Here is a 22,047-nt window from a genome sequence, read left to right on the forward strand (position 1 = left end):
GGGAATTCAAGCATTACTTGAGTGTTAGAGCCAGATAACCTACAAGGGACAATTTAATTCCAATCTGTGAAAATGGAACTATGTGTGCAGTAAATGAGTTTGGGATGAATAAATCTATCTATTGGTAATTAATCCTCAACTCTCCTCAGTTAAGTTTTTCATTTCTAAAGACCCATTTGCTTCCTTTTTAAAATATGGCCTTTGGCTCACAGAAAGATACTTGGTTCAATCCTTGTTCAGTAAGTCTTGCCTGGGAAGATAAGACAGGATATTTTCTTATCTAAATTTATTAAAATTACTGATTCAAAAAAAAAAGGATTTTAATTTTTCAGCAGAGAAATGTCCAAGCATGAAATATGCTATTATGCTCAGTGAATTTAATCTTTTCACTATTTTTAATTTAACTCAGGATGTGAAAGGCATAATGCGGAGGTAATTAAGTGATGTTTTAACAACTGCATGCCATTTAATGTCTATTTTTTTTAAGGTGCCAAACTCTTGACTTAGATATACCTTTTCTGATATATATCATTCACCTCAAGAGCAGATAAAATTTTTTTTCTTGGATTTTCAAAATACAAGCAGAGTAGGCTCCTCATTTTTAATCTTTTATGAAATGACTATTCTTCCTATCATAGTCTGTTCTGAAAATTGCTTATATATCATATTTTTGGAGTGGCCATTATGTTCTGTACTTATAAAGGGAAAATGTCCACCTACCAAAGCCATTGATATTTATTTAAACATATTATCAGTGATAACTTAAATTTTTTTTCCCTTAGCACCACTGCTCTAAAATCTTGAAAGGGACTTCCCTGGAGGCATAGTGGTTAAGAATCTGCCTGCCAATGCAGGGGACATGGGTACGAGCCCTGGTCTGGGAAGATCCTACATGCCGTGGAGCAACTAAGCCCGTGCACCACAACTACTGAGCCTGCGCTCTAGAGCCCACGAGCCACAACTACTGAAGCCCGCACCTAGCGCCCCTGCTCCACAACAAGAGAAGCCACCACAATGAGAAGCCTGCGCACTGCAATGAAGAATAGCCTCTGCTCGCCGCAACTAGAGAATGCCCGCTTGCAGCAGCGAAGATCCACAGCAGCCAAAAATTTAAAAAAAAAAAAAATCTTGAACGATCTGTACAAGATTACCAACAAACTGTTGTATCTTGGTATAAAAAAATCATTTCTAATGATATGTCTTTTGGCTCTTGCTTTAGAGTAAGTGTAAGGAGCCAATCTATATGTGTAGGTTGAGTAGCAATTATATTTTATTGAATCTAAGATGCAACTGATTGAAAACAGCATCTTTATGTTCCACTAAGAAAGAAAAAAAGAGGTTGTCAATTACAGTAATGGATATCAAAATATTTCTAATGTCAGAAGTGTAAAAATGTGCATCTCAAAATCAATGAAATATGTCATTTAGTCAAATTCTAAACACTGACTTCCAAGTTTTTTCATTTCTGATCTTTTACATAAATAAGGCATGATTTAGTTAAGCAAAGAAAACTTTATTTCTGCCACACATAACAACATATTGCTCTAAGAAACAACTACTATATTAGTTTTAGCATTAACGTGTGGTTTAAAAATACATGTCAACAATCCCTGCTCCCCAAGACAAAACAATGCTGTGCAGAGACTATCAGGTATGTGAAAAAAAAAAGCCGTCAACTGTCCACAAGGAGTGCGTCCAGTCACATTTTCAGTCAGTCAGCTGAGGATTATGTCATTAGTCTTTGTTCTGTAGAAAGAACACAACACAAGTATGAAAATCATCACCTGAAAGGAAATAGCTGTTGTATATAGTATACCTAAAAATGTTAGGAGTTATTCCTTTATTTCGTATACCCAATGTTACCTGCTTACTTAATCATAGATGCCCCCAAATAAGCAAAACTTAACTTACTCAGAAGGATGATGCAAGCGGGTACTGAATTTCTGGAGGGAAAATATTGTAAATTAATACAAAAATCATGCATGTGAGGATGACAGCTTTGGGTTTTATCCCTACACACCAGGCTGATGAGTGGGTGTTCGTAACTGTCTTCTTAACCATGAGTCCAACTAGAGCATGTACGCTGAAATATTTTGTTCTTTTGGGTAGCTAAACTCAACTAACCATAATTGTTCAATCATAATTGAGGGACAAGGATAAAATTCAGAGGGATTTCCTCAAAACAATATGTCAAGATAGAAAACATAGGAAGTGAAAAAAGTGACAGTTGTACAAACCGTTTTATGTGATTAAAAAAGAAGGAAATGGACCTATAAAAACACACACACACACAAATCAGGATGTTCTAAAATACTAAAATTTGTTTTCCTCAAATAGAAGAAGAAACATATTTTGCACATCAGATCCACCTCAAAATAGAACTCAGCTATTTTCAAAGTGATATTCTTAGACCAGTTTCTTCTCCTATTTCCTAGTCATGACTCAGTTAATCCTAGGCTTACTCCTCAGAGACAAAAGGAACTAGCCTTCATGAGTAGTGTTCGTGTTCTCTTAAAATTAAAGAAACAAATGAAAAAGTGGCCCCCATCTCCCCTAAAATCTTCAATGGTTACAATCATGTAAAACTTAGAAAAGTCTTTCATACTATCTTATTGAACCTTAAAATAATATATTATTTAACGTACCAACAAAAGAGGTGAATCTCATTATGAAGTCCATGGTAAATGGGGATTCGAAGCAAAAATAAAAAAAGCCGTGCTGCAACTAGAAGACATTCAAAACCAATATAGCTCATTATGTCCTACCATTTTCAACTAATCTGACCCTACTTTACCTTTGCCCTGAATATGTATAACAGCTCACTCAATAAAGGGAAAAAGGATAGATTTATATTTCATGACTAGTCATGCTGAAGAATATGCACTTCCTCTAATGTAGGGAATTGGATGAATGCCTATCACTTAAATGTGATATTATAAAGCTTCATTCTCACACACTTGCTGGCCAGAAGGTAGTTTTGTATCATTAATCTTAGTTTCTCATTGTTTTGATGAGATGACATAAAGGTTTCACTGAAGTCATCAATGCACGAGTTTAGCTCACACTTTCAAAGCAAATTAAAATTTTATTTTATAAGGAATTTTGCTGACTCATTTTTTCTCAATAACCCTATGGAAAAACTCGGCCTCAGAAAGGTGAAAAGATCTGCCAAATCATAGTTAAGTGTCAGAGCTGGAACTCCAACTCAGATCTTCCGATTTTAAGTCTAATATTTTCTATACTATATAAATAATTATTTTAAAAAAGGCTCAATCACAGGAGTAATTTATATATTTTCCCCTTACTAAGAAGTTAGTATTATTGTCCTTTTTTAAGGACAAAGATTCTTCGAGTAAGAGTAAGAATTGTTATCTATATTTTGAAAGACTCACAGACATGAATAAGCAGTTTTGTATGCTATTTTAGAAGACAGCTTGTGTAAAGAGAATTCAGTTCTTAACGTTTTATTTGCAAACACAAAAAACTGCTTTGTTATAAGAAAGACTTGCTAATTCTTTTTCACTGGCAAATTTAATATTTCTGAATTGTATGAAGTAACGGGAGTGGATTTTGTAATTAAATAAAACATTTGAAAACATTTCTAAATTGAGATTATTCATAATGGGCCCAAAAGGCACTTCGTATTGACAACTGCCTTCTGTAAGGAGGAACTAATCACTTGACTTGCTCTATCAGAGGAAAGGTCATCAGCAGTTAGAATTCAGACAATTCATTTTGATACTTCCTAGTTCTCATAATTGGTCAGAAAGAAAACCTGGTGAAAAGAAGATTGCTTTCAAGTAAGTAACTTCAAACTGACTCTAAAGTACTTGCCAACTGCTATTATTTGACCAGCAGTGGACTTGGGAAGCTGGTGTGTGTGTGGGAACGGGGAAGCTCTCAGCTTCCCCTGAAACTCAGGATTCATTTCCAGAATGAAAAAGTGAAAGAATCAAACATTTCTAACTTTCAATAATGTTTCTCCAAACCGTGGAGATGTGAGCTGTCCTAGATATAGAAATTTAGGTTTGATTTCTTAAAACTAAAAGAAAAAGGAATTCATAAGGCTGTATGTAGCATTATTTATAATTGACAAGAGTTTCTGGAAATTGTCAAGGTTATTTTTGAAAATATATATATGCACGAGAGTATTTTCTGAACGTGCAGTTTAAATGTACAAACTCACAAATATGAGTGCAGAAAAACACCAACGTTTAGGTTCAAAAGGTTCAAAAAGATGCATTACAATTGACCCTTGAACAATGTGGGGGTTAGGGGTGGCTACCCTCCACCCAGTTGAAAATCTGAGGATCACTTATCATGGGCCCTCCATACACGCAGATACTCCTTACCCACGGTTCTGCATCCACAGATTCAATCAACCTCGGACCCAAACAACCTCAGATCATGTGGTACTGCAGTATTTACTACTGAAAAACATCCACATGTCCACAGTGGACCCATGCAGCTCAAACTTGTGCTGTTCAAGGGTTAACTGTATTTGGTATTGCTTTTTAGGCATTTCACTAGTGAATGTCAAGACATTCTTTATAAAGACGGTCATAAATTACCTCAATTCATAACTCAAAACATTAACTGTTCAAGTTAAAAATCTTTAGAAGTATTCCAATTTTAAAGTTTATGTAACCATATAGTAAAGTCCAATTCTTTTTTTTTTTTTTAAGTCCAATTCTTAATAGCAAAGACATTCACACACACACAGACACACACACAAATACCATTTAATTTTCTAAACTGAAATCTGATTTTATTTTATAGGATAGACATTCTCCCAGTAAACATCAAAAACATTTTTTAAGTTTAAAAAGTTCAAGTTTAGGGCTTCCCTGGTGGCGCAGTGGTTGAGAGTCTGCCTGCCAATGCAGGGGACATGGGTTCGTGCCCCGGTCTGGGAAGATCCCACATGCCGTGGAGCGGCTAGGCCCATGAGCCATGGCCGCTGAGCCTGCGCGTCCAGAGCCTGTGCTCTGCAACGGGAGAGGCCACAACAGTGAGAGGCCCGCATGCCCAAAAAAAAAAAAAAAAGTTCAAGTTTAAAAAATATACTGTAAAATTATCAGCACAGTGCTTTTAAGCCACAGTGCTTTTAACCAACAACTTGTAAATCCTTAAAAAGAAACTCTATACATATTCCTTTCGTTACACTATTTAGCCAATGTGTTTCAGAATTTAGATTAAAAAGAGCATACCTCAAGAATCAGTAAGTTCTTTGTCGTTTGTTAGATTCTTCTCTTGGGGAGTCTGCCAGCATAACTTTAAGTCTGACTCCATTCAGGATCTTTCCATGTAAAGTAGTAATGGCATCATTAGCACTTACTCTATCTGCATACTTGGCATACCCCACATTTTTTCCTGACACAAGGTAAACTTCGATCAGGTTACCAAAACGACTGAAACAAAGTAAAAAAAAAAAGATAAACTGAAATTGATAAGTAAAGATGCTCAGGTCTAAAAGTTGGGGTCCATTCTGGACTCCTTTTTTCACTCCTTTTCCCACATCCAATCTCTAATAATGTCAATCTTCCTTCTTAAACATTTCCTCTATCAGTCAATTTCTCCTCATTATCACTCAGATCTCTTTCCTCATTCTGACCATCATTATCTTTTTCTTAGTTTACTCTAATACCTTCTTCACTAGTTTACCTGCCCCCTGGGTTTATCCTTCTCCAATCTATTCTCTATCCTGTCTTCTGAGTGATCTTTCTAAAACACAAATATGATCATTTCCTCCCTAAGAGTCCCTTCAGCTGCTCTTCATGCGTCCAGGGTAAGGACAAGCTCCCTAATATAGCTTGTGGGGCTTTCTTGACTTGGGTCCTTGTCCTCTGCAGCTTCATCTTCCCTCAGTCTCTCAAATCCCATATTCCAACAACCTCCTTCCACGTTCTCTCCCGCAGGTATAACCACCCACACGCCCAGCTTTCTTCCCTGGTTAAATTATTTGTATCCTCCAGGCCTCCACTATACCTTGCTTCTTTCAATAAGTCTTCTCTGAGTTTCTAAGGCAGGTGCCCCTCCTATGTATTTCACAGACTGAATATTCCTTTTCACCACACAACCTCTCTAGGTTGTAATTTCCTATTCACTTATCTGTCTCCTACATGTGATTAGTTCTAAGAGGACAAGAACTATTACATCTTGTTTACGTAATCTAATGTTTGTTTACACAATGTCTCTGGCACTTAGCACAGTGACTGCCTGGTACAGAGGAGAGGTTAAAAAAATAAACGAAATAAATTGGTTAAATAAAAATCAAAATACTTGAACCACATCACTGATATTTTGTGAAGTTCTTTAACAAGCTTTCTATCTTTTAAATAAATTCGCTAACATTGTAAGGCAAATAGGAAAAAGACCAAAAAGAAAAAGTTAAGGTTAAAGAAGTTACATTAAAAACAAACAAGAGTCTTCCCCCTTTTTACACTTATTTTATATACGTATGTACACACACACACACACACACACATACACACACTCTTCCCTACAATCAAGTAATTGTTTACTCAATGTAGTTATATAATCTTTAAGGGTCCAATAGAGTGCTGACAAAATAGAAGATGCTTAATAAGCACTGTTCAGCTGAATTCTAGAGGACAGGTCTATACAGATGTATCTTCTATTAAGAAACAAATGATTTGTTCATTCTATGTATGCAACTTTTCAAAACAATACTCCATGTTTTATGTCTTCAAAATAAAATAAAAGGAAATTCTGTGTGGAGACTTATGACATGTAAGTAACAAAGAAGAGAAGGAAATAATTATATATTTTAAAAGGTGATATAAATAAGAACTTTTTTAAACCACAGAACGAATCAGCTGTACCTGAAAAGTACCACACACAGGAAGCTTCAAGAGTGCAAGGCTGCTTAAATGACTGGTTTAAATATATTATTTAAAAATGTAACTCTGTGGAATTGAAATCTTACCAGAATATATCCTCTAGTACATCTAAAGGTAAAGGATGTGGATTAAACACGATAAAAAGTCTTTCTTTCACCGGAGTTTCAGGAGGGGCTTTTTTTTTGCATGACGGAAGTACAACATCTGTCTGGATTTGAGGCAGCTGTGATCCAGAACTTCCTCCAAATTGCTGTTGAAGAATTAGGTTCAAAACAAAAAAGAAGAAAAACTGCACTTTAGGGATTCTTAAGTCAAGAGCTAAAGAGATGCGTATCATGGCACCTATGTGGTCTTTTACTATATCTCTGAAAATTTTCTTACACAGGTAATAAACAAAGGCCACATTTATTTTATACTACTGTGAAGGTTAAATTCCTACCTACTTACCAGAAATTGCTGCTGACTTGGGTTATTCCACACCATTGATGCAAGCTGTGCAGCTACCATCTGCGTTGCCATTTTTCTAAGGAGACTGGAGATAAGAACTGGTAATACACAGAAAACTAGAAATATTCAATCTCTAAACAGTAACTTCTTTTGTGTGACTTCCTCACCTGAGAGGTCAATTCTATTTTTATTCTCCAAGTCATATCACGTATATCCAAAGCTTGGCTTTAGGCTAGCTCCTGGAATGGTACTTACTCTGATGCATTACTCCCATCATCAATGAAGGAAACACCTATCCGATTCCCAGGAGGATACTGAAATCCATGTAACTTGTATTTTGCATAAATAGCAGATGCTACATTAAAATACTGAACCACTCCATGACCTAAAATAAAGCAGAGAATATACGGGAATTAGAAAAAAAGCAGATTCAGTAACTAAAGTTTGTGTTGCCATAAGAATGAAACAATAGAGAAAAACACTAATATCACACAATTAGTAAATATATAATCAAATGTGTCAGAAAACCAAGTTCTGTTATACATGTGTTCAATAGCTGTGTTCCTATAAAGCAAAGTATAAACCAGATGTTGGTAAAAAATATGAACATGATATTTTAAAAAAAAATGGTATCATTAGCTTAAGTTCTGTCCAATGAATTTAATTTTAAGATCTTGGCTTTTCTTATATGACAGAGAAACAGCTAAAAGCCAACCAGTTTTTCTGAAAATTTTCATTCTTTGAAATATACTTTGAAATTCTAAAATTTTCCCTATCATAGTAAGAAATGAAATGAGAAGTGATATATGAAAAGAATATATAGTCATCTTGGCTAGCTGAAGTGGTAGACAGAGAAAAAGTGATATATGTAGTAAAACCAAAAAGCAGGGTAACAGAGGGTTTCGGATCAAAAGTCACATATTTCACATTTCTTTGAAGAGCTTTTAGCTGAGGGGGTAGATTTCAATTCAGGAAGGTGATGCTACAGGGGGGGAAAATTTTATACAGGAGCCCTTACATGGCAAGCCCAGGAGCTTGTAACACAACCAAAAGGTTTTCACAATACGTTTGTACTATAACTCACTTTGGGAAAAACAACGTTTTAATTTAATGTTCCTCTCTAAATCTAAGCATCTCAACATTTTAATGAAATTGAAACTCAGGAGCAAATGAACATATAAAACTAATTCAAATAGGATTCTAACTATATAATACCTCTATTAATAAAAAGGTGTTCCAATGATACACATATTTATCAGACACATCCAACCAGAGAAACAATAGAGAAGGTAAAGGAACAAATACATTTCAAAGTACCAGATAAAAAGGAAAGAAAATACAAAACAAATAGAATTACATATGAATATAATAACAGATATGCCAAAACCCACAAAATGTGCGCCTTAGAGTCACAAAAAAGAATGACAGCAGGGACTTCCCTAGTGGCCCAGTGGGTAAGGCTCTGAGCTCCCAATGCAGGGGGCCCGGGTTCGATCCCTGGTCTGGGAACCAGATCCTGCATGCATGCTACAGCTAAGAGTCTGCATGCCACAACTAAGAAGTCCACAAGCTGCAACTAAAAAGGATCCTGCATGCCGCAATTAAAAAAGATCCCACATGCTGCAACAAAGATCCTGCATGGGGCTTCCCTGGTGGCGCAGTGGTTGAGAGTCCGCCTGCCGATGCAGGGGACACGGGTTCGTGCCCCGGTCTGGGAAGATTCCACATGCTGCGGAGCGGCTGGGCCCGTGAGCCATGGCCACTGAGCCTGCGCGTCCGGAGCCTGTGCTCTGCAACGGGAGAGGCCACAACAGTGAGAGGCCTGCGTACTGCAAAAAAAAAAAAGATACTGCATGCCACAACTAAGACCCAGAGCAGGCAAAATAAAAATAAATAAATTAATAGTAAAAAAAAAAAAAAAAAAAGACTGATAGCATAAGACTGGGTTAAAGTTGGAGATGGTACAAAGTAGGTCAATGACTTTTTAGTAGGTCCTGCTAAAAGACCAGTGCTGGGTAGAGTAATATTGATTATGTGGGAGTGTCTGTATGAAGGGTGTGGACACTCTAGGTCAGTCAGTCTATATAATCTGACTCATCTATTTCCCCTCAACATCCATAAAAAGACACCCTAAAATGACTAAATCAAGTATATCTATAGTACTGGAAGAGATGCCAAGTATGATTTCTCTATACCACCCCTCACCTCCAATTCTTTAAAAACCAACAAACTGAGTGCCTATTATGTGCCAGGACTTGCAGTAGATATCTTATATATATTATTTCTGATTCTTATCTAACCCTGGCATAGAAGGTACTAATAATCCCATTTTACAGATGAGGAAAGAGAGACTAGATAGAATAAGCAATCTGCTAAGGTCTTACAACTACGTGTCATTGTTGGGATTTGCACCTGAGTTGGCTGCAAAATGGAATGCCAACCTTTTCCCATTACACCACTAGGGCATTTTAAAAAAGCCTTAAAAAAATCAAAAGGCTTACAAGAATACAAAGATGGATTAACCTAACACTAGATAATAGGTTTAATCAATGAACCAGTTACCAAGTTCAAATGGCTGACATTAGAGTCTTGCTTCTATTAAGAGTGGGGAGAAGCAGAGAGAGAAGTAGGGCAATTAAAATGCTTGAAATGGAAAAAATGCTTGAAAAGGGAAGGAGCTCCATTTTGAGGTATAAAGTTTAAGAAAAAGAGACTTAGGGAAGAGGAGAAAACTTTAAGGGTTTTATCACTTTGCCTAGCATTAATGAGAAGTACAGAAAGAGACCCTATTCTAAAGTATTTTTGTTGTACAACTGGAAACAGAGAATGCTCTATTTTATGGGCGTTAAAACAGTTTTAAAAAAATACATGACTATAAAGTAGATGTATTCCCAGGGATTTGTTTATTGAGGTATCACTATATTTGAAAGTTTAAGGTAGAGAAAAAAGAAACAAAAAACTGTCATACAAACAGTATCTGACATGAAAAGTGCCATCGGAACAAACGAACTTATTTACAAAACAGAAGTAGAGTCACAGATGTAGAAAACAAACTTATGGTTGCCAGGGGGAAAAGGTGGGGGGAGGGATAAATTGGGAGATTGGGATTGACATATATACACTGCTATCTATAAAAAAGATAACTGATAAGGACCTACTGTATAGCACAGGGAACTGTACTCAATACTCTGTAACGACGTATATGGGAAAAGAATCTAGGAAAGAGTGGATATATGTATATATATAACTGATTCATTTTACTGTACAGCAGAGAGTAACACAACATTGTAAATCAACTATACTCCAATAAAAATTAAAAAGAAAAAGTGCCACTGGAGGAAAGCCAGTTTAACAAAACACAGTATATTAAAAAATAATACAGACATTATTTTTACCATAATTAGAATACGGATCTCGTTGAACTTCACAGTATTCCAACCCTGGTACTATATCAAAAATGCTGAAAAGCTGCTCTTCAGTGAAAGGAACTCTTGATACAACTGACAGGCGTTTGGAGATGGATTCCTGGCCTCTGTTGTCATTCTTGTCAAAACTTGAAAATTCAGATTGTTGTTCTCCAACGATATATAAAAAAAAAGCAAATCTTTAAATTTCTATACATTCAGAGATTCATTTAACATTTTAGATACTAGAAAATAAAATGAAGTGTCATTAAGTCCTCTGCATTGAACAAAGGCACTGTCTTTTGTAATATGCTCTTGGTCATCAGCACTATCAGGAGAGACAAGGACAAGAAAACAGACAACTCTCCCCATTTCCCTGCCTTGATACAGAAATATAAGCAGAAATGTGTAGTGTAATTTCACAGGAATACGTTTACTATGCAAAACTGCAAAATATGGCAAGTGTTTCACCTAAAGGGAAGTTTATGCCGAATAACATTTACAGGTCTTACTTTCATCACTCATTTTCCCCCTTTTCTAACTTCTACTTTTGTCATTCCTCTCCTTTCTCTAGCCCTAATTTTAAAGCAGCAGTAATTTAGGGATAAAATTTTAGGATTCATACTGAGGGGATAACTGTATATGTCTTTCATATTTCTTGGTCAGCTGCCTACAAGCAGCAGCTCACCCCCCCAAAATGGCAGTGTAACACTGCCACTGACAGTGACAGAGTGTAACACTTAGATAATCCATAACTAACCACAAAAAACTATAATTGGAAATAAGTTAAACAAAATAAGCATTAAATAATGACATTAGGTGTCATGACCAACTTCTCGAAAGAAAAAAAAAACCTATAAATTCTTTTATTCACTACGTGAACTTCAGACTGCTGATAAAAGAGTATTAAAAAAAACCCCTCCAAATCAGATTGCATACACTACTTATGCCATCAAAGTAAAGATAGCCCACTTACCAAATGGAAACATATTCACTCTAGGTTCATGTCCCAAAGTCTCCTGCCTCATATTACTATAATAATCTTGTTCTGAGGATTCAGATGCTTTATTTTTAGGTTCAGCCAAGATTGCCCTAAAACCTGAAAAAGAGAATCCATAAATTTCAAACTTTATAGCAAATTTAACACACCTACAAATATACTTGATTGCTAGTGCTTGACTTAGTTTTATAATTGTATAAAACAAAATCTACACAAACAACCACCTCCACCAGACCTACTTCTTTGCTTTTTGAAAGATGGCAAGGAGTAAATGAGAAACAGCAAGAATCCCAAATTATGGGTCAATGTAGACATGAAAGATCAGCAATTCTATTCTATCCTTTCCAGTCTCCCTCTACGACAGATGACATCATCATTCATTCTCTCAGGCTTTCCAACATCAAAATCCAATAGTGCTTCTTCACACCCAACTGTCATCAAGATTCTTCCTTTGAAATATACTTAGATGTTATCTTTCACTCCAACTTCCCTGCCTCTGTTTTAAAATTAGATTCTCGTCAATTAATTACAACCCTTCAACTGATAGCTTTGCCTCTGGATCAAGAGTTTTAACTATGTACACCAGCAACGATGAGCTTCAAAAGGTGGGAAGGTTCATGAACCCTCTGAAACTTTAAACATAATGCTTATTCATATGTGCACATGGGCATATTTCAAGGGAGAAGGTTCACAGCTTTCATCATATTATTCAGTGGTTCCAAAAAGGATAAAATGAGCCTCTTTGAATTCTTCCTCTGTAAATCCACTCTTGATACTGTGGTTAGATCAACTGTGCTGAAACAGTTTTTGTTATTTTTCTCCTTTTAAAACAATCTACAAGGAATTTTCTAATGTGGACTAAGCTTGAACTCTTCATCACCTCCCGTGTACGGTTCCAATGTACCTAGATTACTCTGTCCCTGTTTCTCAACAGGAACACCAAGCTTTATTCAGATTGTTGCCTTCATGCTATTAAGCAAAGACGTTTATTTCTAGCTCTGTGTCTTTACTAACATTGCTCTCATCTTCTGCCCTGCCTACTCTACACCAGTTGCAAATCCTACCTCCAGATGTATTCCCATGCTCATTTGGTGCACTTGTTTTTCACCATTGATAGGCTATATCACATAGTTCTGAACATTTGCTCATTTGGCAAATTTTTATTGAGTCTACTATAAATGGCAGTATCTTTGCTAGAGATCTCAATAAATCTTAATTGAGTACTACTCAACTGAGTACACTACTATATCGAGTACTACTAACAGCAGTACTAGGTACTTGGGGTGACAGCAACAGATAAATAAGACACAGAGCTTTAAAAAATCTATTATTCCTTAACTATTTTTTGCCTATTAGATCTCGGCTACCCAATATAGCTGTCAATTCCTTAAATGCCAGCGTTGCTATATATTCCATTTGTATCCCTCTACTTATATTGGTGAGTATACCATAGGTACTCAGTTAATGTTGGTTGACTGAGAAATTTAGAAGGATCTGAGAGAAAATTTTGGTGTATACCTTAGGGTTATCTAAGAGTTCTACTGATTAACAATAATCATTTTCAGTATGTATCTATTTTTATAATATCCTGAAACCCACTAATTGAATTATTCTACATGTCATTTCTAAGGGTCAATATAACTAGAAGTATGACAACAAAGAATATTTTCCTTGGCCTCTTTAGAATTCTTATTCTTCAGAATGTACACCAGCAACAGCAGAAGATCCGAATAATGTCACTCTACCTTGAAATTAACCCAATGTGTATTTACTTCACAATGCTAGCAAACCTTAAAAATCCTATCCTTATTATTTATATGTTTATTAGTATACCTAACTCTATTTAGGGTTTAGGTCAAATATAAACAAATATTACAGAATACTTGAATTTCTTTAAAATATAAAGAATAAATATTAAAAAAAACCCCAACCTGAAAGGGTTGGTAAATTTTTTAATACTTAAAATTCTAAATAATTTAATAAACCCCAAAAACCTGTAGAAATAATAACCAAAGTAGGACAACAGCATTTTCACTGAGTTAATGCAGTTGCTCATATTTTTTAAGATAGTGCCTCAATGAAAGCCTAATCACAGCCCCCAAATTATTTTCATCCTAGGACTATATATATTTAAACTCCCATTGCTGAGATTAAATTAGCAGGTATGGCTATTAGCACAAACCAGTATTAGATTATAATTAGAATAATTCGAATTTTTTCAAATGTCTATTACAATGATAAATGAACACATCCTTACTTCGATCACAGTTTTCTATTGCTTGGGCAGCCTGTGATGGTTTTAAGTATCGAACATAGCCCAAGCCTTTACTTTCTCCAGTTACTTTATTCTTAATAATGCTGCAATACTCGATATCTCCATACACCTATGAGAGTTAAAAGAAATGATCTTAGAGGAGTCAAAATTAATAACTGAACAGATTTCAGAACTAACTTAAAATTTACTTGTTCTTCTTGCTTACAAAAAAAGAAATCAGAATTTATAGCTACTTTTAATAATGGAATAAAAATGTCACAAACTAATGAGGCACTAGAAAAATAACCATAATGATGATAAAACCAAATAATAACATAACCAAAATAAAGATACTTTTGATTTACTGAGCATTTGCTTTACATATATCACTTTATTGTTATAACAGCACTTCAAGGATATATATATATCATACTGCTTATTTCACAGACCAGGAAGCTGGGCCTTAGAGAAATCAAATAACTTGCCAAAGTCATGGAGGGAGAGCAAAAACTTGTACATGGTCTGGAAAGCTCCAAAGTCTTGCTCAGTGTTGGTTAAGAGCAGAGGCTCTGGAATTGAACCTTCTTTATTTTAATCTTGGTTCAGCCACTTATTAACTGGGCAGTTGCCTATCTCCTTAGCTGTTAAATGGGGCTAATAGCTGTACCTACCTCATAGGGTTATTTTAAGGGTTAAAAGAGCAAGTACACCTAAAGCGCATATAGAGGGTCTGGGACATAGTCAGCCCTCAGTAAATATTAGCTATAATTATTTATCTGCCTTCTAACACGAACATAAATGATAGTGTATACTTTTGAAGGAGTGCCTCTTGAAGTACATTTTAAAAATACATTGGTTCACGCAGAAAGTTAATACTCCATGTGAGAAATACGTGGTAAATGTTTACTTTTAATGTTGGAAGAAATACGGGATATAAATTCTTACTGTTTATTATTAATTTAAAAAATTTTCATGTAACCGTTAGTAACTTAACTACTATATATGTATTTAAAAATGCCACATTTGTTCACTCAGAGAAAGATAAAAGTTTATAAGTATATAAGGTAAAAACTTTATTCTTACTATTGGAGGAAGTATGGAATATATATATATTTGGTATTTGTTATTTTTGAAGTATTTTATTCAATCCTCGGTTGGGGTAGGATAGAGGAAGTTTGAAAATTACTTTTTACTACTTGTTTTCTTTCTTGCTTGTTGTCCACATGATTCAGTACTGGGAAGATTAGTAGAAAAAGAATAAAAAATTACAACTCAAGACAATTTAAAAATTGCTTTTTAATAGCTTTTGTGAAAGTGTGTCACTGCTTATAAAAGTCAATGGCTAAAAAGAAATTTTAAATTGTCTCCAAATTTCATTGACTACAATCTAGCTATAGTTCAGAGTTGTAGGTAGTTTTTTTTTTTTTTTCTTTAAATATAATTCCTTCAGAGGTCTAATTTTAAAACAAAAACTACAGAGGATAAGTCTTTCTGTGAACAAGTTCATCAACATGCCACAGACTTGTAACAAATGTGAGATAATACAGTTCACACACTCAGGCTTACCTGCCCCACCTCTCCATGAGAGGCAATAGAGAGGAGTGCTAAGAGGGTGCTTTGAAAATTTCAAGACCAAGAGCAGGCTCTGGATTCAGACACCCTGGGCATAAATCTTGGCTCCATCACCTACTAGGTATGAGACCTTACTTAAAACTCTGAGCTTTATACTTCATTTTCCTGAATCTGTATTTTCATTAAATGGGGGGAAAAACACCATCATCAATATTTTCCAGGTTTTATATATTTTTAAAAAGTTAACTTATTTTAGTTTTAATATTTAATAACTAGATTGAAATAGATGACTTAAAAATAGTTATTTAATTCTCCACCACCAAGCTAATGATCTAACTCAAACAAAACAAGATTTAGTAATTGTACAACCAATGTAAGACTGTAAGTTATCAAGAACCCTAGCTGATTAGAAAATGTTAAGTACCTTAAATTTTTCCCGTAGATCTTCTTCTGTGTAGGACTTTGGTATCATAACAAATATTCTTGTAAGTTCTTCATCTTCAACATCTCGGTGACTTCCAGATGATCTGGACTGAGCAATGAAAACCTAAGAAACAAACAAAACCCAAAGAATAATGCGTAAATATCAGTCAACTGTTTTCCTACTCCTTAAGAATACTTACTTCATTATTAGTATGGGATTCATGTTAGGTTAAATGCAATGTAATAGCGTCTTATCAAAAAACATTTTGCTAAAGCAATCTTTATTGCAATGACTTTTTATGAGATAACACTGATCTTTGCACTTTTTTTCCGAATTCTTTTTTCCTTTGTATTTTTTTTACCAAGAGCAATAGTCAGTGCACTGAAAGAGAGCAACAGTCAGTGCAATAATCAGTGCACTGAAAGAGGACGTGTACTCTGCGCTTGTTGGGTAGTGTTCAATAAATGTCAATTATATAGTTGATTAATAGTGTTATTAACATGTCATATCCTTACTGATTTTGTCTATTTTTTCTGTCAGAGACTAAGAGGAGTGTAAAAATCTGAATATGAATTTCTCTCTCCTTTTAGTTCTATTAATAATGCTTCATGTATTTTGAAGCTCTATTATTGGTTACATAAACATCTGGAATTGTTATGTACTTTTTGATTGATATTTTTATTTTTAGGAAATTATTCTCTGTTAATACCCTTCCTGTTGAAGAGCATTTTGTCTGATATCACACCAGCTTTTTCTATCCTTTTACTTTCAACCGCTTTGTATCTTTATACTTAAAAGTGCATCTCTTGCAAACAGCATTTAGTTTGGCCTTTTAAAAAAAAATCCTGACAATCCCTGCTTTTTAATAGGAGTGTTTAGCCAATTTATGTTTAATTTAATATTGATACAGTTGGGTTTAAGTCTAGATGGTCATATTTTTAATTGTTTGCTTTCTAATATTAATCCTTAAAAAAAGGTAACATGACCATATTCTGGATCATCTCAGTTACCACCTGAATGACTTATGTGAGCAAGAAAATGCACAGAATGGACTGAGGCTCTATTTTTCTATTAGTAATTTAGTTTTATTGAAATATTATCTGTGACACTAGATTATTACCTGGAATTTAATTTGCTTTGTGGTATTGCTTTAATTTAATTCATAAAATTGCTTTGGTTTTATATTATTCCAGAGGAATGTAAAATCTTTAACTATGATTCTGGATTTGTTTCAAGAGCTACAAGCATAAGAATTTTAATGGCTACTCTTATTTTTTATAACTTGTAGAAATGTAATAAAAATAATGTAAATCACCAGACAGGGCCCTTGAGTATTTTTTTCCTTTCTTCTTCTTCTTTGTCTTTAAAGGGGGGCGGTATACCATTCAGTATGAGAAAACGTGAACCTATGGAATTCCAGAGGAGAAGGGAGCAACTAAAAGGACAAAGAATTTATAGAGCCACGGGATTTTAGAAATATTGAAAAATAGGGTCATTATGTTTGCTTGGAAAACAGGTGTCACAGAGGTGTAGAACCTTGCTTACAAGATACAGCTGGAGATACACCCCTAGATAGCATCTACTTCCAGTTATTCCTTTGATAAACTTATACCACATGCCAAGCACTGTATAAGGTATTAGTAGTAGAGTATTAAGTAACACAGAAATGGCCCACTAGAAAGTTAGTCCAGTGCATGTATCAGTAATGGATGGTCAATAGGGAAATACAAATAGGGAACCTTTAAGTACAGGAAGACACTAGGAGAAAAAAAGAGTTTCAAGTAAGACTTGTGATTGGAGGTGCCATCAGATCACAAATTTTTAAATTTTAGAAGATTGGAGCATTTCAAATTTCTGATAAAGATGACAATATCTAAGTAGAAAACATGTATAATAATCAACCACCTACTGGATGATTTCTCCTGAGACTTTACGTTCACAGACTATGGCTCTAAATTCTCGCAAAGCTAAGAACTAAGATTTTTCTCTTGTTTTCTAGGTTTACCCTTTTCCTCAAGATAATGTAGCTGATCACTCACAGAATGAGTTTCATTTGGACAATCTTTTCTGGCTGTAGGCCTGGTATTAAAATTTTCTTATTTGTCTTGTAGGGCCTTTGGAACTTTGCAAAAGCAAAGTACATGAGAAACACTGAAGGTGAATTAATTTAACTGGAAATACTGAAAAACAAAACAAAAAACCCCACTACATTCCAGCAGAAGACAGCCCAAGTTGAAGCTGCTGAAGAATGAATTTAGACTGTCTAGCTAAGGCACTAGTGCAACAACCCTCTGGCTGAAACTGAGTGGACAAAAATGTGAAAAACAAAACTTAAGCTTTAATTATCTTTGGGAATCATTTAATTTCTCTGTGGTGAAAAGGGGGGGATACATTTTAGTACTGGAACTTTTACTTCTCTTGTAGGAATTTAATGAAGGCAAGGGGGGGGTCTATAGGTTTCAAATTTGGGGCATTTTGGGGAGTTTCCAAGAAGATCTCTGTGGTTATACTATATTCAAAGTAAAAAAATCCTCCCTGCTAAGATCATAATTGGAAGGAGATGAAAATTATCAACCTAGTGCAGGAGTCAACAAACTTCAGCTTCCTGTTTTTCTACAGCCCATGATCTAAGAATTGCTTTTACATTTTTAGAGGGTTGTTAAAAAACAAAAAGAATGTGTGACAGACTGTGCATGACTCACAAAGCCTAAAATATTTACTGACCCTTTACAGACAAAGCTTGCCACCCCCTGATCTAGTATATACTGTGGCCTTACACTTAATTTCATTGATGATCTGTCCTGACTCAGAGGGTCTGGGAGATGGGAGGAGAGGGAATGTCTATTGTCTAATGTGTTGTTGGTGTATTCCTAGGCTCCTCTCTTTTTTGCAAGAAAGGCCTACAGAGACTGCTACTATGGACAAAAAGATGTACTGAGGGTTCACCTTGTACTGGCTCTGTGCTAAAAGGAAAGATTAAGTCAAATACCCTCAAAATCACCCTTCCTGCCCTGTGTCAGTATATTAATTTTACAGAGAAGTTAAGTGTGGAAACTTAATATAAATACCACCATTGTTAATTAAGAGTATTCAAAGAGGCATTTAATATTAATACAATTACACTGCCATCACAATGATTTGCCTCTTTTTTTTTTTAAATTATATACATGCACGGCTTCCCTGGTGGTGCAGTGGTTGAGAATCCGCCTGCCAATGCAGGGGACACGGGTTCGAGCTCTGATCTGGGAAGATCCCACATGCCTCGGAGCAACTAGGCCCGTGCGCCACAACTACTGAGCCTGCGCGTCTGGAGCCTGTGCTCCGCAACAAGAGAGGCCGCGACAGTGAGAGGCCCGCGCACCGCGATGAAGAGTGGCCCCGCTCGCCGCACCTAGAGAAAGCCCTCGCACAGAAACGAAGACCCAACACAGCCAAAAATAAATAAATAAATAAATATATAAAAAAATTATATACATGCATACTTTGGTACTGGGAAAATGGCTAACGGGAGGCCCACAGTTACATGTACTTTTATCAAGTCTTTAAGCACCTTACCTACCTGAGGAAAAGCAAAGTTACTTGTTTTTAATACACGGTAAACCGCGAGGTCTGAGGAGGATCAGAGAAGTCCTCAAAGTAGGTCAGGGTCGGAGCTGGGCGGTGGATTAGCGACGGCGGGGGCGCGGGGCTGTCCGGGCACCGCAGCTCTGCAGCCGGAGTAGCCGCAGACGCCTGGTCCGACCCGGGAGCGGACGTTCTCTCTGCATCCCCCATCCCCCCGCACCCCAGTGCAGCCCTGCCGGCAGGGGGTCCGCAAGAACACTCTCTGCAACGCCGTCCTCCCCTCCCCGACCCCCACCCCGGAATGCCAGGTGCTGCCCAGTCCGCCCCCGCGAGCGGATGTACCACCCCTACCGCAGCCTGACACCGCCCCCGGGGGCACCCCGACCCGGCCCCCGCACCTTGATGGGCTTGGTGTCGCTGGGGCTGAGGCACTGGCCGTGCATCTCCTCCATGGCCCTGCAGGCCTGCGAGCTGCGGGCAAACTTGACGAATGCAATGCCCTTGGACTCTTTGGTGTGCTTGTCCCGCACCACCCAGATGTCTTGGATCTCCCCGAAGGGCGAGAAGCGCTCCCTCAGCACCGACTCGGGCGTGTACTTGCTGATCACCAAGAAGATGCGGCTGTTGGGCGGCTCGTCCAGGCTGTCCACGCCCGGGCGGAAGCCTCCGCCGCTCGCACAGCTCCCAGCTTCGTCCATGGTGCTCCACTCCGGCGCGGGAGCCAGGCCCGCACCCCTTTACTCCTCCTCGCTCCCGCCGTGCCCGCCACTGCAGTAGCTGCCCACCCAGTCGCAGCCAGCCTCGCGTCCGCTTCCGGAAGACGGAAGGGTCTGGGGCCCGGCGCAGGCCGGCCTCGCAGGGTGCCGGCTTTGGGGTCGCGGAGCTGCTGCGCCCCTAGCGGCCCGGGGGAGCCTGACGCAGTCTACGGCGCCAATCCCGCGGAGCCAAGGCCCACGCACCAGGTGTGTGATCCTGGTTCCCTGTTGCTGTAAGTCTCTGGTGCGCGGGCTTTCCCGTCGCTGGCTCTGCCCCACTCCCAAAGCCCATGGTGTCTTCCCCCAACCTTGCCACCTTGGTCGTAAGCTCACTAGAACAGCTCTATAGGACTGAGTTAAAACGTTCAGCCTTAGAGCTGATCAACCAACTCCAGCCTCATTGTTGAGAAAACTGAGATGAGGAATTGGGGCCCATGGAGTAGCAAAAGGTAATAGAAAAACAAACAACAGAGCCCAAACCAGAAACAACTCCATCTTCTGATCTACTCAACTCCCAGAAGCAACCGTGGGAGGTTTAAGGGCAGAAAGAATGCAGCGCACAGCTGTGGAACTAGGAGAAATCCTAAGGTGCAAGCAAAGTGGGAAATCTACTGACTTCTAAGGCTTGTTGTTAATGGGCCTTGAGGAGAGGTCAGCATAAAACTGGCAGAAATCCAGAAACAAGGCAGTGGCACTGGAATGAACTGAAAGGAACAAACCAGAAAATGGTTCAGGAGCAGAGCTTCTTAAATGTTCAAGTCCAGGGTTACTATGAATGAAAATAGGTAAATACTGTTCATCGGGTGCCAACCGTAAGCCAGGCTCTGTGCAAGGAGATAGACATACAATGCAGAAATGGAAGAACATGATGCCTGCCCTAAGAGAGCTTTTTTTCTATTGTGGAATTCTTACATGAAAATATATAATGCAAAGTAATATCAGATTGTGTTAAATGCTTTTGTCACTGAATTGTGTGAGCTTGGACAAATTACCTCATGCTTCCAGCTTCAGTTTCCTCAACTGTAAAGTAGAAATAATATTACCTACTAAATAGCATAGTTGTCAAGCTTAATTAATTCATCCATTCTATTAAGCCAGAAATGTTTTTGACTGTCTAGTATGTGTTGGGAACTGTGCAATACCCAAGTGATATGTCTTAAACAAAATGATCACTCTCCTTGCCTCATGAAGTTAATAGATTGGGCTTGTCTAGTTAGGATTATTTGAGATAATATATATGGAGCTAATAGCTTAGTGATCAAATAAGATAATATGCGAACAATGCACGATGGAGATTTTCTTATTCCATTTCACTATGGTGTCCACTCCCCCACTCTTGATATTGTACCGTTGTATGATGGCAACCGAAAGTTAGGGATTCTGGGTTCCCACTCAGGCTTTAGCACAAAATTGTGACAATTTCTCCTTGTATTACAGTCCACATCTGTAAAATGAGGGCTCTGTTTACCCTGGAGCTTAGCAAGTTAAGTATCTTATCTTAACTTTCCACTTCTCTTTATCTTACCCAGACCAATCAAAGTGAATGAAAACAATGTGGTAATGTAATAATTTTATTGATGTGATGAAAGTGTGGATTCTAGCAACACTATTTTCCACCAGTGCCATCTAGTGGAAAATGTATAATTTTCTTAAACTGCACTTACTGGGAAATTTCTATTAGTAGAACAAGATTACTGATTGGTATACTGAAAATTTTAGAGCAGTTAATTTTATTTTAGAAGGGATAAAAGATTGGATAAAACA

General features: G+C 37.2%; 1 protein-coding gene across 2 annotated transcripts; it reads right to left on the minus strand.

Annotated features, from left to right (window-relative positions):
- Positions 1-1,911: 1,911 nt before the first annotated feature.
- Positions 1,912-20,327, minus strand: RBM45 (RNA binding motif protein 45). Of its 2 annotated transcripts, XR_009520142.1 has the most exons (11): positions 19,927-20,327; positions 15,965-16,087; positions 13,972-14,098; positions 11,691-11,813; positions 10,706-10,885; positions 7,566-7,695; positions 7,311-7,395; positions 6,950-7,113; positions 5,211-5,411; positions 2,646-2,724; positions 1,912-1,943 (listed from the first exon to the last, which is right to left on the minus strand). XR_009520142.1 is itself a non-coding variant. In XM_060016527.1 (10 exons), exons 1-9 carry the CDS (start codon positions 20,224-20,226, stop codon positions 5,219-5,221), a joined length of 1,425 nt encoding a protein of 474 aa, XP_059872510.1. In that variant the 5' UTR covers positions 20,227-20,327; the 3' UTR covers positions 1,912-1,943; positions 5,211-5,218. The 2 variants fall into 2 exon arrangements, 1 of the variants encoding a protein (XP_059872510.1); XM_060016527.1 differs by lacking the exon at positions 2,646-2,724.
- Positions 20,328-22,047: the final 1,720 nt, after the last annotated feature.

This window comes from Delphinus delphis, chromosome 7 (genome assembly GCF_949987515.2).
Source record: "Delphinus delphis chromosome 7, mDelDel1.2, whole genome shotgun sequence".
Classification (NCBI taxonomy): Eukaryota; Metazoa; Chordata; class Mammalia; order Artiodactyla; family Delphinidae; genus Delphinus; species Delphinus delphis.